Source organism: Hypomesus transpacificus, chromosome 26 (assembly GCF_021917145.1).
Source record: "Hypomesus transpacificus isolate Combined female chromosome 26, fHypTra1, whole genome shotgun sequence".
NCBI classification, from domain to species: domain Eukaryota; kingdom Metazoa; phylum Chordata; class Actinopteri; order Osmeriformes; family Osmeridae; genus Hypomesus; species Hypomesus transpacificus.
The window spans coordinates 2,534,861-2,551,901 of NC_061085.1; the positions used below are offsets into that span (position 1 = coordinate 2,534,861).

Here is a 17,041-nt window from a genome sequence, read left to right on the forward strand (position 1 = left end):
CAGCCGGTTCTGCAAACGTACCCCATGTGCATTTTCAGCCAAGGTCCTCAGCATTCAACCCAAGTTGGTATTGCTCTCAAACTTGCTTAGAGTACTCAGCCAAGCTAGTTTCTGCTTACCCTGTCAACAATTTGGAGCCAGAAATGACAGACATCTCCTTTACGAGACAAGGTTTTGCCACTTGGAAAACGGCAATGTTATTTTACATAAAGCTCAAATGAAGGGCAAAAATGTTCGCTCTTGCACTATGCACGCTTGCATTAAGTGTGCAAGCCCCTATCGAGCATCACAACAAACCCAGAATACGTCCTAGGTTTGGGCTAATCCACGAATGTTTACAAGGCCTGGCTCCGTGCCTGATTAACACTCGGATCGATAAGCAGTCTCAAAAATGGTAGGCCTACACATATTAAAAATAATACGATCCCCTTTCGTAATCATGATACCCCCCCCCCCCCCCCCAAATGTTCACTGCATCCCCAGTCAAAGCAGGCTGCATCCGGCCCTGGATGGAAGGCAGTTTCAATAAAGATGGGAAAGCGAATGTTTGTACTTCAAGGAGAAAAACCGGTATGTGTGTGATAAGGTGATGTTGGTTGTTAAAGAGTACAATCTCCGTTGGCATTTTGACATCAAAGACAGAGATAAATATGCTAAATGTATCCTCCAAGAAAAACAGCAGATTGTCCAAGAATTAGAAGCTGGACTGCAATTGCAGCAGAATAGGCCCTATGTTCACAAAAGCTGCAACTAAAACTATGGTTTTACATTGTTACATCATAGTTACAACTGGCCGGTTAAGAGCAACCATAATGCTGGTGTGGCCCTTGGTGAAAATGAGTTTGACAACCCTGGTCTAGAGCATCAGTTTTCAAACTGGGGTACGCATACCCCTTGGATTACGCAAACTCTTCAGGGGTTAAGTGCGAAAAAATCTGATGGCGCACAATGAATTGTATTTACAATAATTTGGCAATCTTATAAATAATCTCTCTTTTCTATAAACTTCAGTTGAGTTAACATGGCTAATTTACATATAAAATATGTCTTGTTTTTAACAGAAGAAATATTTAAATATGTTATGTAACAACTGGGTAGGCCGACTTGGAGGTTTAATACCTTCTCCTGTGTGTTTGTACCAGCCAATTGTGAAGTGTTGTTTTTGCAATTACCCAATTATTGGTTCATTTCAAAATACACAACGCATGAAAAGCCGAAGTTTTACCTTGAGCAAATTTAAAGTTGAATTTAAAGATTTGTTTTTACAAGCCGCTATGCACTTTATGCCTGATGTGAAAGCTGAAGAGTTTATAAATGTTTCACAGTTAGATCATTGTTTTGTTATCACATTATTGTTCTACATTATGACTATATCAGATGGGGGTACATGGTGGACTATATTATTTACAATGGGGTACACAGATTATAACGTTTGAAACCCCCTGAGGCCTGTTCCATAAAGGCCGCTCAAAAAAACTGGGGATAAGTCCCAAACCAGACTTGAATTAGTTTAATTAGTTAAGCGGGGCTAAAGCGGTTCCAGAAAGGCCAATTTCAGCTCACGCAATCGTACTAATTCAAGTCAGATTTAAGTAGTCAAGCTAATTGCACGTGCACCCTATTCTTAAACAGCCCGAAAGGTAAAACATGGATCATACAATCCACCACGGCAAAAGCAATGCACACGGCCACGTGACGTCTTCCAGAAAGAACATTCCCTTTAAGCCGTGTACTATGACAGCTCTCTCATCCACCGCAATCAAACTAAAATGACACGTCGTGATTGACATGAACGATAGGCTACATAGGTCAAGGTTATTTTTTAGACCTTTACTTCGTGGATTAAAAAACAGACACCCTCTAAGTACATCTAAATTGACTTTTTTGACATTGTTTTTAATAAATAGCCTACTATTAATCAATACATAAACTTACCTAACTTTTTAACATGGTTGTTGTTTCGGGAAAATGGAGGATGGATGTAGCCAGGGCTCGAAAGTGGCACCCGCCAAGCGCCAATGGCGTGTAGATTTTTGGGCTGGCGACTAAATTGTGTCCGATGCTCAGCCATTTGGCGAGTGACACTGCGGGGTACAGCTCCCGACTACCGCGCCCGTTATGGTTAAAAAAGCTTGCACCTCCAACACTAACAGTTGTGCGCACATCTAGGTGGCAGAAAACCGGGAACATGGCTGTTATAACGGCTAGAGAATGACATGGATAATACAAATAGTTAGATTTAAAAATACAAAAAAGGTCGAGGATGACAGCATTTGAGAGAGAACAATTCCCCATTGATCTGTCACAGAATCCTGATTTGGGTCACGAAAGCAGGGATTTTCCTGCATAGAGAATATTTGGGCGCGCGCCTAAGCCGTTTTCCCGAGTGCCTATGAAAAATCCAGAGCGAATGAAAAATGTTTACCATGGTTGCTACGTTACGATAAACAAGAAAACACTCCGATTGGCCATCGCTAGCGAAAATCGCTCCTCATTTGCATAAAGTCGAGAAAATCTAAACTGTCGCCGCTACCCACAATGCACCACGCAAGCGATTCGCCTGTCTCCATAGAAAATGACTGGAAAAAATGTTGTCGCTCGCATCGTGTCGCTGCAGTGTGAACGCAGGGTTATTATTTTGAGTTGCAGGGGCGAATCTAGGTTCCCACTTTTGGGGGGGCTAAGCCCCTAGATAAAACCTATTATTGTTGGAATGCTGCTTCAGCTATTAAAACCGTTCAGCTATCAAAATATTCAGCAGTTTCAGGCCATGGGCGCTATGACTTTTCAGCTTTGTACCTCTTATGCTTGAATTAATATAAATCAATATTCATAATATTTTTTACATGGGTTTCCAATGGAGTTTTCTTTCAAATCCTCTCAAACTTCTTAAAACTTCTTCAACTTCCAATTCCTTCTTCTTCCTCAATCTTTCAGCTAGAGCCACCATTTGAACTTTAAAATGTTGACAAAACCCTAAACTATTTTTAAATAATTCAGCTTTTTTATATCTATTCAACTTTTTTTTATATCACTGATTATGTTTCATGACTTTTTCAAACCGTTTCTGAGATTTACATGGGTGTGTACGAGAAAGCCTAGAGTGCAGACTGAAACGCTTACAATGGAGGGGAGCTTCGAAATCAGTTTCCAAAAGTATTTCTAGTTCGCCAGCCTTGCCACAATTTTCGCTCTTCATGCTTCGTTTTTGGATCAATAGATAGCTAATTTTGTGCTGGTCAAAGACAGTTGTCTGTGGAATCCATCAGACTTACACATTTATTCAGAGCCCCACGAAAGCGAGACAAAGTCCAACTCTCGCCCCAAAGAGTCCAATGCAAATCTGGTGACAAATTCGTCAGAAAAGGCAAAAACCACCAGATTTATAAACTGCCGGTAGAGTCGTATTTCTGACCGCACAGACATATAAAGGACATCTCTGGTTTCGGCAGAGTCTTGGGTCTCGGAAAATATTGTAATTTTTTGGATTGGACATACAGTTTTGGGTCTAGGTTAACTTGTTTGAGGTGTGGATTCTAGCAACATTTTATGTTATTCTCTGCCCTCAGCGCATTAGCAGCCATAGCTGCACCATCACCGTGGCAACCACACAAACAAGCACCAGTCTCTTACACAGGTGATTGGTATTAGCTGATTAGTGGAGACACAAGACAAGCTATTCAGCCAACTCGTCTCATTAAAAGACCAAGAGCACCACAACACAACTACTACCACTACCGATACTGCTATATCTTATGCCACACTACAACTACTAATTCTGCAGATGCTGCTGCTAATATCTCCTTTACTAACTACTATGCTAATGGTACTGTTTTGTTCTACTATGCCACCGAGTGCGTTCACTTGACTATGAGAAACCCGATAGCCATTGTCGGTTTATGCCAATAATACGATTACTCCGTTACATGTGTAATTAGTTATGCGATTACTCAAACACGTCTACATGATTCTTTTTATTAATCGTTGTATGCTCCACGGACAAAACTTGCACCATCCTTCTGCAAAAACGTGTTCATTCAATCAAATCCTACTAAGAAAGCCGAGGAAACGAACTCAATGATAGGCTACATCTGCTACTGATATTACTATCCCAACTAATTTCAGCTGTTAAAACTATAATATTCTTGTTACAACTAGCTAGCCTACTTCTTCTTCTGTTCAACAGTTCAACTTTCAGCTTCTCCTGCATTGTATGCTATTTCAGCTCTTAGCTTTGATAGATGATGCAGTTCAGCTACCACACTGCCTCTTTAGAGTGAGTCACTCATTTTTTAAATTAATTTCAGCTTGCAGGTATTTTCTCATTTCTGTATTTTCAGCCATTTAAAAAAATGATTTCAGATTTCAGCATTCCAACGCATTTTCAGCAGGAAATGCCTTTTCTAGTTTGTCCTGTGACCCAGCAAAACTAGAGCCCCCATAAGACATTTTTGAAAATATCCTTATAAATAGTGTCCTCTAGTGGGTTTTAGGTAGAGAAATGAACACATTTAGATTTAAAATATGAAACATTTGGGGGGGCTAATGGAAGTTTTTGGGGGGCTCAAGCCTATATATGTAATCTTTATAAATAAATAATAAGTAAGCTATGCATTTTTTGATAAAATATACAGAAATATCATTGAAATGTAATTGAAAAAAAAAAGAAAACAGAAAGAAAAAAAAATGGCTAAATTTAAATACGGACCCCTGCAACCAACGCAAGCAAGCACACCCTACAATTTCCCCAGAAATTGTACCCTCTCTAGTTAACTTTGTGACATTACGTGAAGACATGGTTGCCGCTCGACTATGCGGTCTGTAGCGGGCGACATTCTCACTCAAATTTCAAGACTTTCGTGACCCAAATCAAAATTCTGATGCGACAAATCAATGGGTAATCGCTTTCTGTCTTAAAGGCTGTCCTCCTCAACCTTTTTGGTCTTTTTAAATCATTTGTATTATCCGTGTGGTCCTTTTGCCATTTAAAATGCTATCCTTTACTGGTGTTCTGCAACCACGTTGCGCGCGCATCCCGAATGTTTCCAAACAAACAATTGGTCTATAGCAGTGGTTCTCAACCCTGTCCTCAGGGACCCCCTGTCCTCAGGGACCCCCTGTCCTCAGGGACCCCCTGTCCTCAGGGACCCCCTGTCCTCAGGGACCCCCTGTCCTCAGGGACCCCCTTGTCCTGCATGTTTTAGATGTTTCCCTGCTCCAACACACCTGATTCAAAAAAGGGTCGTTATCTAGCTCTGTAGAAGTCTGGTAACGAACATGCATTTTAATCAGGTGTGTTGGAGCAGGGAATCATCTAAAACAAGTAGGTTTAATTGCACTTGATGTGAGCTAATAATGTTTTTGTCTTTACATCTTTAACAAAATTAATAAATGACTTCAAAATAATTTTGCCACACACATTTATTAACTGATAGGCCAAATGCTACACTTTAAGATAAAAGGGAAAGATAACCATGACTAAAATGGGGATTCACTAAAATAAGGAGTATTGTACCGATCCAGCACCGACTTTTAGATCAGAACGTGACCCCAAACTGTAGCACGCTGCTTGGCAGAACAGTCATTTAAAATGGCTCAGCATGACTAAAAATATATCATTATTATATTACGTGTGCATTATTAATTCAAATCCAATTATTACTATTTTGGCTGACAGTGTATGGACAATGGTATGTGAAATATAATTTTGGTTAGAATTCACTTAATCTAAGTAAGGTTCACTTCAACTCTGTTACACCGCCCCATATTTCCAATTAACATAGTCTGATCCAAAGGGGGCTCGGACAGTGACAGACTGGGAAACTTTGGGAAAGCATACCCTAGTGTAGTGTTTCCCAACCCTGGTCCTCAGGGAACACCTGTCCTGCATGTTTTGGATGTTTCCCTGCTCCATCACACTTGATTCAAATGAATGGGTCGTTATCTAGCTCTGCAGAAGCCTGCTTATGACCATTCATTTGAATCAGGTGTGTTGGAGGCTGGTCTGTCTTAATTACGTGATATGTCGTTGTTATAAGTAGTGCAATAACACGATGGGCATCATTTAAATTCCTGACCAGCATGGTCAACGGCCCGGAAGATGGATTTTCAACCACCCGCTTAGCTGTCACGCAAACCAGGTGCTGTCTGATATTAGCATGGCTGGTCAGGGATTGTTTTCGAAAATTGTCGGTGCCTGTGTAAAAATATCCACTTTTATCTGCTTTGGACGGGAATATACGACAGACGAAGGTGCATCTTAGTTCCATTAAAAAAGTTGCTTCCGTTTGAGCTTGTAGCTCGCCTTTGCTGCCAACTTCACTTCAGTGTCTCGCACCAGTTTCGTGCCAGTTGTTAAAAATGCAATGAGATTAGAGAATTACAATTTGACAACCACTCGTCACTCACTACTCAACTCTTGATTGACCAACGTTGCGCCCCACGAGCTGCAAAGTCATTTATGCATTTAGCAGATAGCAAAACATGCAGGATGTTCAAATTTACAATGCAAATTTTTTTTTCAATCAATGCTTTGCAGTGGCCCGATCGGAACAGTGAGTTGCTAGTTTAACTGTCCCGACGTTACTTTTTACTGACCCCAGGCCATCAGGCCATCGTTATTGTTGAGCCCTGTACACAATGATTTATTGAAATAAATGGAAATGTAATGACCTGTAATGGAGATATGTCATTGGCTTCAGTAAGAGTTTGATGGGCTAACGCATGAAACCAAACATACAATGGGTCAGATGAAAAGAGCGGGAATGGGGGAGGAGAAAGAATTAAGGAGTCAGGTTTACATGTAGTCTAATCAAAACACACATTATCAATTACTTCATGCCAATGTTACAAGAAATATAGCTGTTGCATTTACATTCGCCGGTGTGTTGAAGTTGAGTCGGAACCTCTTAGCGGTCCAGGCCCGCGGACCGGCTCGGAAACACTATGTTTAGTCTGTAGCCTATATGCTTTCACATTTTTTACAAAGTCAAACTTGTTACTATTGAAACTAATAGTAAAAGTAATATAATAAGTAATAATATTACTTTGTACAGAAAGTAATAATGTAACTTAATCACACTACTCTTACTGAACAATAATAAGTAATAACTAATATATTACCAGAGGTGTCAAAATTATTCACATTCATTACTCAAGTAGAAGTATAGATAATAGGGTTTAAAAATACTTCTGTAGAAGTTGAACCATCAATTCAAGCTTTTAACTCAAGTAAAAGTATAAAAGTACTGGTTTCAAAACTACTTAAAGTATAAAAGTAAAAGTAGTAATGTAAGGGAAAAAAATGCCATTAAGGACAAAAGCTTAGGCACGGGGGTCTGTAATGCACGACCCCACCTCCCCCCAAAAACGTTTTTTTCCAAAGGCAATAATGACTTTGGAAAAAATGTGGGCTGCACCTGTCTATGCCCATTGAAAATGAACGCATTTTAGTACCATATGTGTAGCCTACTACTTAGCATTAACATGTGTTTCATGGAGCGGAAGATGTGATGACTAACTAGTTGCCTATAAGTATTGTAATGGAGCAAAAAGTCAAACTTCAGAGGCATGTTATCAATAGCATTTATTCAAATTATACGGCAAGTTTGTGAAAGCCATTAGCTCGTGGAAGCCTACTTGGGTGCGCAGAGCTTGCAGTGCATTCGAAAGGAGTTGTTTTTGCATCCAACATGTCGAAAAATGTTCTTCCCGCAACACTGGTTCTAAGTACCACCTTTCATTAGAGATAACAATTATGAAAAATAATACCTTTTTATCTTCAGTATTTGACCTTAGTTACCAAGGGTCCTTTTGGAGTGTCACATTGGAGTGTTCACATACAGAGACTCATGAAACTCTTTTCAATCATTGACATGGAAGAAATGTAACATAGCTTGCAGGAAAAGGAGCCTGGCCTCGCCAGTAGTGCGCACGGGCCAAGTATGCACCCTTAAAATAGCATCTGGTAGACTGGTCTCCAAGCTTGTGGACCTGGGACTAAGCACCTCCCTCTGCAAGTGGATCTTCCAATTCCTGACGGGGAGGCCACAGGTGGTGAGAATCGGTGACCGCACCTCATCTGTACTGATCACCAACACAGGGACCCCCCAGGGCTGTGTGCTCAGCCCTCTCCTGTTCTCCTTGTTCATCCACGACTGTGCGGCAACGCACAGCTCCAACCTCCTCGTTAAGTTTGCTGACGACACAACAATCGTGGGCCTCATCTCTGACAGTGACAAGTCAGCCAACAGAGAGGAGGTTGACACCCTGACATCATGGTGTCAGGACAACAACCTCTCTCTTAACATCAGCAAGACCAAGGAGATGATTGTGGACTATAGGAGGCGGCAGGAGGAGGAGCATGCACCCCTATTCATCAATGGATCGGAAGTGGAGAAGGTCAGCTGCTTCAAGTTCCTCGGGGTGAACATCAGCAATGACCTCACCTGGTCTGTTCACACGGACAAGGTGGTCAAAGCGGCCCGTAAGCGCCTCTTCTTCCTGAGGAGACTGAAGAAGTTTGGTATGGACTCAGTCATCCTCACTAACTTTTACAGATGCACTATAGAGAGCATTCTGACTGGTTGTATCACAGTTTGTTATGGTAGCTGCACGGACCGGGACCGCAAGGCCCTACGAAGTGTGGTCCGTTCTGCTGAGTCCATCATCGGCAGGAAGCTCCCAGCCCTATAGGACACCTACCACACACGTTGCCTAAGGAAAGCTAGCAGGATTTTAAGAGACTGTTCCCACCCATCCTTCAGTCTCTTTACCCCGTTGCCTTCTGGCAGGCGTTCCCGCAGCATCCGGTCGCGCAAACGCAGACTGGACAACAGTTTCTACCCAAGGGTCATCAGGCTTCTCAATGGACACTGATATGGAAATTTTCACTGCATCCCAGTCACTTATACACTGTCACTTTCAGCTACTGGTTGCTCTTTCAGTAACATTGCACTACTGTACCTCGCCACCAGGCTCCTGTTTGGTCATTGACAGTGACATAGTCACTGATCTGCAAATTTGCACTATTGCACTGTACTCCACTTAGGTTAGAATAAGTTATAGGGTTAAAACAGTTTTTTTGTGCATTAGGGTTAGTAAAGCGTACTATTTATTGTTATCTGTAATTTAGGAAGTTTTAGTGTTAGGTTTAGTATAGTCGTTTATTTATTGCTATCTGTATATTTAGGAAGTTCACTTATCTAAGCTCAGCATAGATGTAAATTAGTTCCGTGTACTTATATGTTATGTTATGCCAGGTGCTTGCGTTGTCTTGTCTTAAGAATTTCAGTGCCCAGTCTAACCTTGTGTTGTTCTGTGTACCTAACAAATTAGACTTGAACTTGAACTTTAGACTAACTTTTTCCTGGTCTGTGGCGGAATTGTTTTTTGCAAACTGCAAAATAACACCAAGGAACGTTTGCTCCGGAACACGCCCCCTCTTTTCGCTGAACTGCCCTGGGAGCGCAAGTTTATTCCCTAATTTACCGACGTGCGTCTGTGAAAGGAAAAGTCCGCTTTCCGTTGAGTGCAAAATAGGAATGATACTTGCGTCAGTGTACAAAGTCAATTGCACTGGGTACAAGAAAAGGGCCCCTTATCTTTTTTGACTAGTTGTTGTCAAATTACTATTATAAAAGTTCAGAATGGTCACCAATCACCTTTAGCTGTGAATACTCTCACACAAATGATTTTGAGTTATGAATACAAAAAAAGTATTTTTAAAAATATTTTGGAAAACTAGCATTTCGAATATGACGTTTGAACGTCATGGATGTGACGCGTCTGGACCAGTCTTCTGCAAATTACATAAAACGCCCTACATGAATAGTGATTTTCAACATTAAACTATTAATGAAGCACTGAAATTAAAAACATTGAGTTACAAATAAACTGTGTGAAATACCCCAAAAATAGTCAATGACCCCTTTAAGACATCTTTGATCGAAGCTGACCAAATTATAGAGCGCCAATCGAGTCCCTCGAGCACTTTCGAGTTGCCTCTCTAGTAGGAAGTAAATATTACAAACATGGAGCTGGGATGGAGGTTATGGCAAAGACAGTAACGGCAAAACAATTAGGCAACTCGAAATTTCAGTATCACTGGAGAAGATGTCGATCGTTGATGATATGTTTAGGCTATATCATGTTACCCATGATTCTGACTATAATCATGACTGGAATGTCTGTTTCACTGAAACACGTCGGTGAAAAGGGTTATAACAGCGAAAACATGATTGTCAGCTTTGCCGTTTCATTTGAGAACATTTCCATTGTGTTGTGAACAGTGTATTGTGAAGATTTACATTGTGTAGCGTCCGTAACGTCACGTCCATAACACATCATTAAAGTTTTTAAAAGTAACAAAGGGGCAAGATTTTTTTATTAAACTAACCATTGGTATAAATAAGCTTTGCACAGAAACTTTGGATGTTGTAGCATCGGCACTGTTTGATAGGCATAAACCTATTCTACAAAACGTTACAGACGTGACTTGGGCATTGAACTCACTGACTCCTAAACGGCTTAATGCATTTAGTTGTGCTCAGGGTCGGACTGGGACTGAAAAACAGCCCGGGACTTTGAAACACAGACCCTCCCCCCCCTCCACTTTCTTCCTCACTTTCTTTTTCCATACTTGTCTCTGTTTCTGCATCTGCTATTTGATGTGGCAAAAGAACAATAATCAGTTAACTATATTCAATAATGACTATCTATTCAACAAACTAATTTCCATATATTAACCCTGTGAACAGACTCTTGTGTACAGTTTTAGTGCTGCACCTGTCATAGTCTCTCCACTGGACCCTGTCACCACAGCAGCCTCCATCTCTTTCCATGTGTCACCTGTGCCTGCTTTAATACACAGAACAAAAAATCAAGACAATTGCATTTGAGCCACATAGCACATTTATTATTTAAAGCCAAAAAACATGTTGTGCATATTTAGATAAGTGCCTGTTTCTCTTGGCCCTTTCTTTTACTTCATTTAAAATGTAAATATAAATCCTATATATTGGCTAACAGTAATACCAAATTTATAATGTTTTTAGAAAAATTTAAACAATATGGTTCTGAATGATATTTGAAATTTCTAAATGTCGAAATTACAGCAGTTTACAGCTACTTGCACCTGGCGCCTCTGGTAAAGCCGCATCTTCGGGCTGCAAACTCTCTCCGTCTTTTGACGGCGTAAACATGTATTCTATACTTCTACATTGTGCAGCATTTGCTTGCTGTGCCCGTTGTTTTTCTCCTTTTCTTTTCCTTTCCATTTCTTTTTTAAAGAAACACCGATGTTAGCTAAAATAGCTCCAACGAATTGGCTGTACCCAGAAAACGATTTTTGACCAATCATGATCTGTAAAATGGACGGACAAGTACACCGTTTAAGTTTTAATGGGGGAAATGCCCACCCCCACCCTTTGGATTTTGGATCGCTCCAGTTTAACAGTTGAATGGTATTAAGGCCGTCCTCAAAGTGAGCGTTAACTATTAGGATTTTGTTTCTTGAATAGTGCCGTTTGTTTAACCGGCCATTCGGGAAATCTCCCGAGTCTCCCGATGGCCAGTCCGACCCTGGTTGTGCTTTTAACTCAAGCTGAGCATACACAATGCTCTATCATTCCCTTGTCAATCAGGAAAATGCTAAATGGTAACATTTTATTGAAAACTGGAGTCCATTTACCCCGTTCTTGAAATGGTACAAAACGGCCATTCGTTTTTTTTGCAGGAGTGCACAGCTTGTATATTATGTAAAAGAGTGCAATTGTCTATACATTTAAATCAGAGTGGTTACATGCAACGAAGTATAGACCTAAGTGAACATTTTAACAACAGTTATATTTGTGTGGGCACAACTTTTTTTCTATGGTAAGGGTGATCTTTGCATGGAATTGCCCATATTCTGATAGAAAAGTGAATCGCAGCCTTGATAGGCAGGGAAACAATTGCCGAATGCGCAGCTGGCTGCAAGTGACAAAGCAAGAGGAAAATAGCTTCAAACTAACTTTTCCCAGTGTGATAAAAACAAAAAATGCTGGCTGATAAAACACACAAGCAGGATCCTGGAATTTGATTGAGTGAAAACCTTTCTCTTCACTGCGGTGAAATGACCGGTGTTTTGGGCTTCTAATGATTAACAAAAAAACAATCACACCTTGTCTGAAGGCGTGAAAAGGTATATAATCTTTCAAGGGGGATTTATCTTCTAGAGCATTGCAGGTTTACTAACATTCAGATACGCATATGTTCTTCAAATTGTTTGCGATGTCAATGCATGACGCATCATTTGAAAGTTTACAATTTGCGCTTTCTGAATATGTAACAAACTGAGAAATTACCTTGGCCAACAACGGCGCCTTTTCACCAGAGCGCGTCACAAATGTGTTTGCTTTGATTTTGTATCTTCTAGGCAAAGTTCCCATCCTCGGAGAAAATGGACTTCCAGTGGTTGGCATGGGTAAACACTTGTGTGGTGCAGCAACAGGTAAATCCAGGGACCACTAAGGTGGGACTCAATGTTTTTAAACTTTGATACATTTGACATAGTTAAATGCTGTTTCATTCCACAGATGGAAATGTTAAACCACTGAACGGTGTGACTATTCAGTTTGGCTTTGGATTTATTAGTATATCTGACTAAGTAAACATGACTAAACGTAATATCTCCAGATAGTTTAGGTTTCTTGTATTCATGCACACATGAATGAACAATAAGACATAATACAGTATAATAACAGATAAGGCAATATGATGAATAATAATCTACTGATTGGGCCTCATTCACCAATATCTTCCTAAGTTGTTTCTTACATTTGTTCTTAAGAAGGTTCCTAAGAAAAGTCTACGTGTGATTCATGACCTGTTCCTAAACAGCAGAATTGTACGCAGATGTGGTCTTAGAATGATGAATCCCAATATGTCGTAAATTGAAAGCGTATGCCCCATTGCTCCAATTTTGACCGTTAATTCCCATAAAAGGACATGAGATGGCAGGGCCGTGTGCACGCTCAGAAAATTTCGAAAAGATGTGGTAAAAACGGTGGAGGCAGCGACTCCAAAATAAAGAAAAACTTAAGTAATTCTGAAGTAGAGGTACTGCTGCAAGAAGTTGGCGATAAACGACACATATTTAGTAGCGTCAGCAGTGGATACAAAGCAGTAAATAAAACCAATACATGGAATGCAATTACTCATGCAGTGAACGCTGTATCTGGAGAGGGGCATAGAACTGATGAAGTGTTTTCAACGTCGGGGGAAAGATTTAATTAGGGATTATCTTGGGGGGATTTTACAGGTGGGACTGGCAAGTTAGCCCATAGCTAGCATGATGTCTTCTATATCTAGATCTAGCTGGCTCAAAGTTTACCGGTAGTAGGCTACTAATCTGAATATTTGAAACGTATTTAGCTAGCAGTGGCCCCTAGTGCAACACATGAGAATGTTAAAATGACATGCTGCTACTACCGTATTTCTGGGGTGGCGTTTAATACACATTATACCATGGTCTGGGTGTATGCTCGATTTTGATTGGCTGCAGGGGTGTACATTATACGGTGATAACGGACACCTACTGCGTCATTGCAGAAAAACTGTCTTTTCACCGTTCTAAATTATTCCGCTGGCTACACAGGAGCCTGTACAAAGTATCTGAAATAAGTAACCATCACAACAGCGACGGAGTCAAAGCCTCCATTTACAATTTTGAAAGACTTTAACAAGCTAACTTGTATTTACAACAATGAGTGACTTCAATAGGCCTATTTATTTTAACCTATTCGAAAAATGTTTCTTTTCTGAATGTAGTGTGTCAGTGTCACGTAACCGCTCATCTCACATCCCATTCGCTATTCACCTCGCTAGTCAATCTACTTCAGACAGTCTGCGGTCAAGACGACAGTAGCAGCGACTACTGGCCGATTATTTTCTTCTTAAAAATCTAGATTTTATTTGGGGACATTGACATGGCTCAGTAGCTGGCTAGTCTTGTTGTTAAACATACTGTCAAATTATAATCACTGTTTGGAGAAAATGTAAACTTTGATGCGATCATCTCACATCCATTTGCTATTCAACTCGCTCCACAGGCTGCGGCCATACTGTAGCTAGTACTAGTATATGGCCGATATTGTTCGTGAAAATCTTGATATTGATTTTGGGACAGTGACATGGCTGGTTAGCTAGCAAATCTTATTGTCAAACATACTGTAAAATTATGTTTACTGTTTGTCAACCCTACATAATGTTATTGCCTTTGAATCCTGCTAGCATAACGTTAGCTTTTGGGCTAATAGCTCAGCCCAAGGAAAGCCGGTGTTGGTTCTATGAGCTGAGCGGACTATAAATATCAGAGTTGGCTAACGTTGAAAAACATTAGATTTCTATTGCAAAATGCCTTAAAACATAAATTAATGTTTGTAAAAAAAATCGTTGGCAAGTGACCATGGTATAAGCGGGATAATGCCCTTCGAGGTGTCCAATATCACCTGATAATGGCCTCCGCTCCGCGTCGGAGTAAGCGTTTATTTGAGGGTGGCGTGAAATCAAAGAAATACGGTAATTTAAAATAAATCACTGAGGTCATAGCTAAAGCTGCTCAAATGTGTTGTGCTGTCCATCCTGTGAGTGCTGTCATCCTGTATAAATGGATAGATGTTGTCCATCCACCAGTAAACATATTTATTTACATTTATAGTTAGTCAGTGGAGGTAGCATTCAACAGCATCCCAACATTTATAGTTTTTTCACATAGATCTTTTATGTAGGATACACTGGGATCAGAAAAAAATCTAAATTACCTTAAGTAGGCTACTGCTTCTTTGGATTACCAAACCTGCAGAAACAGACTAATATTATTTAGCTGCCAAATATATTTTGCACTATGGAACTTAAAATGTGTACAAGATAGGGGTGGGCGGTAGCCTATACCGGTATGAACGCGAATACCGGTATTGCGTTGTGCCATGATATGGATTTTGCCATATCATGGATATCACGATATATTAATAAATGTATTAGTAAAGTGTGTCTGTTTGGTATAACATATAAGTCAAGTGCTTACGAATTATACCGTGATAAACATTTTAGGCCATATCGCCCAGCCCTAGTACAACATCGCATGAGCATTTAAGTAAAGTCAGCATATTCATATGCAATATATAAAATATACAGATTATTTGTTGTTGTTCATGTATTACATTATTTTCATTATGATTATAGTGATTTTACCAGTGCTTGTTGGAACTGTGTTTTGTGCTCAACTGTTAAACCTCTGCTGCTCTAAACAGATCTCGCTCTAAGGTGTCTGCTGGAGAGATCAGGGAAAACTCATCACGGGATGGATGACCAGCCACCCAGAAAAAAAAAAAAAATTCTGCCTCTACCCATAGAGGACTTAGAACCAGATGACAGAGCTTTGAATGGCGAGGTAAAAGTATCTGGAATAGCCATTGCCTTATTCAAGTCTTTTATTTGTCAGGTGCACAGAGCAACACAAGGTTAGACTGGGCACTGAAATTCTTAAGACAAGACAACGCAAGCACTTGGCATAACATAACATATAAGTACACAGCTATGCTGCTTAGATAAGTGAACTTCCTAAATATACAGATAGCAATAAATAAACGACTATACTAACCCTAACACTAAAACTTCCTAAATTACAGATAACAATAAATAGTACGCTATACTAACCCTAATACACAAAAAAAAAAAAAAAAAAAAAAAAAAAAAAAAAAAAAAAAACCTGTTACAACCCTATAAACCTCTGCTGCTCTAAACAGATCTCGCTCTAAGGTGTCTGCTGGAGAGATCAGGGAAAACTCATCACGGGATGGATGACCAGCCACCCAGCAACGGGGTAAAAAAAAAAAAAATTCTGCCTCTACCCATAGAGGACTTAGAACCAGATGACAGAGCTTTGAATGGCGAGGTAAAAGTATCTGGAATAGCCATTGCCTTATGCTGCCACCATCGCTGTGACTGGAGGCACTATGTGGGAAAGGAGTTCTTCAGAGAGCGAGGATTAGGTGCTTCAGAATTTGATGCTTTTCAGCGCATGTCAAGCTGGGCTACTTGCGGTATGAGAAAGGCCAAAGAGAGTCCTATGCAGCCATGTCAAAGTGACCATACTACTGAGAAGTCAACTAAGGGAGAGGATGGAAACATCTTGCAGGAGTAAGTATTGGCTTTTGGTTAATCAGATCATTTTGTGTGATAAATCAATACAGTGTTTCCCCTAGGATTTTTTTTTTAGCAGTGGGGGCAGGTCAGGTCTACCCCCCCCCCCCCCCCCCCTCAAAACAAAGGGCTGACCCGATATTTCGGAGCAGCTTAATGTAATAGTCTAATAGCTAATGAAATATTGCACATACTTTTGTCCTATTTCCCCTAAATAAATCAAATTAGCATACTTACAGTAGACACCTTACAGTATGTTGTAAATGGCATAAATGCTGCCAATTAATAATTGACGTAACAACTTATTGTAAATGCATTGGCCTAGCCTATAGATTAAGGTAGGCCACTCGGAAGCATGTACACTGTCTGCTTCATTTGATCTGATAGGCTAAGCATTCTGTAGCAAATAATAACAATATACATTTTGTCATTTTAGTCATTTAGCAGACGCTCTTATCCAGAGCGACTTATATACCCACTATTTATTCATTAAAACTAGGCAATTTAAGCATAATAATGCACCTTAAATACAAACGTTAGCAAGGGCAGCAATCGGTATCGAATCAACAGACGTGCAATTTCGCTAGCAGGGGAAGAATACAAACAACAAAAATCACCAGTTAACTTAATTTAAATTTGCAAGAACTATAGACTAATACAATAACAGGCTTAAACGAACTGACAACATAAATTATACGATTTAGAACGCACATGCGCAATCTCAACTTGCTGTGCTATTCTCCGACATGCGCTCTAACAATCACGGCTGATAGACGGCCAAAAATGTTGTACAGCTCTAATTCTGATACCGTGGCGGCAGAAATTGCCGGCGGGCCGCCACGGCAAAATCAACATAGGG

General features: G+C 40.2%; 1 protein-coding gene across 1 annotated transcript in view; it reads left to right on the forward strand.

Annotated features, from left to right (window-relative positions):
- Nucleotides 1–17,041, forward strand: part of trmt13 (tRNA methyltransferase 13 homolog) — a 62,862-nt gene that overhangs the window by 43,005 nt on the left and 2,816 nt on the right. The window contains exons 9-11 of the mRNA XM_047050009.1: nt 12,416–12,490; nt 15,291–15,476; nt 15,786–16,179. Coding sequence (XP_046905965.1) covers nt 12,416–12,490; nt 15,291–15,476; nt 15,786–16,179 — 655 coding nt within the window. The remainder of the gene's footprint in view (nt 1–12,415; nt 12,491–15,290; nt 15,477–15,785; nt 16,180–17,041) is intronic.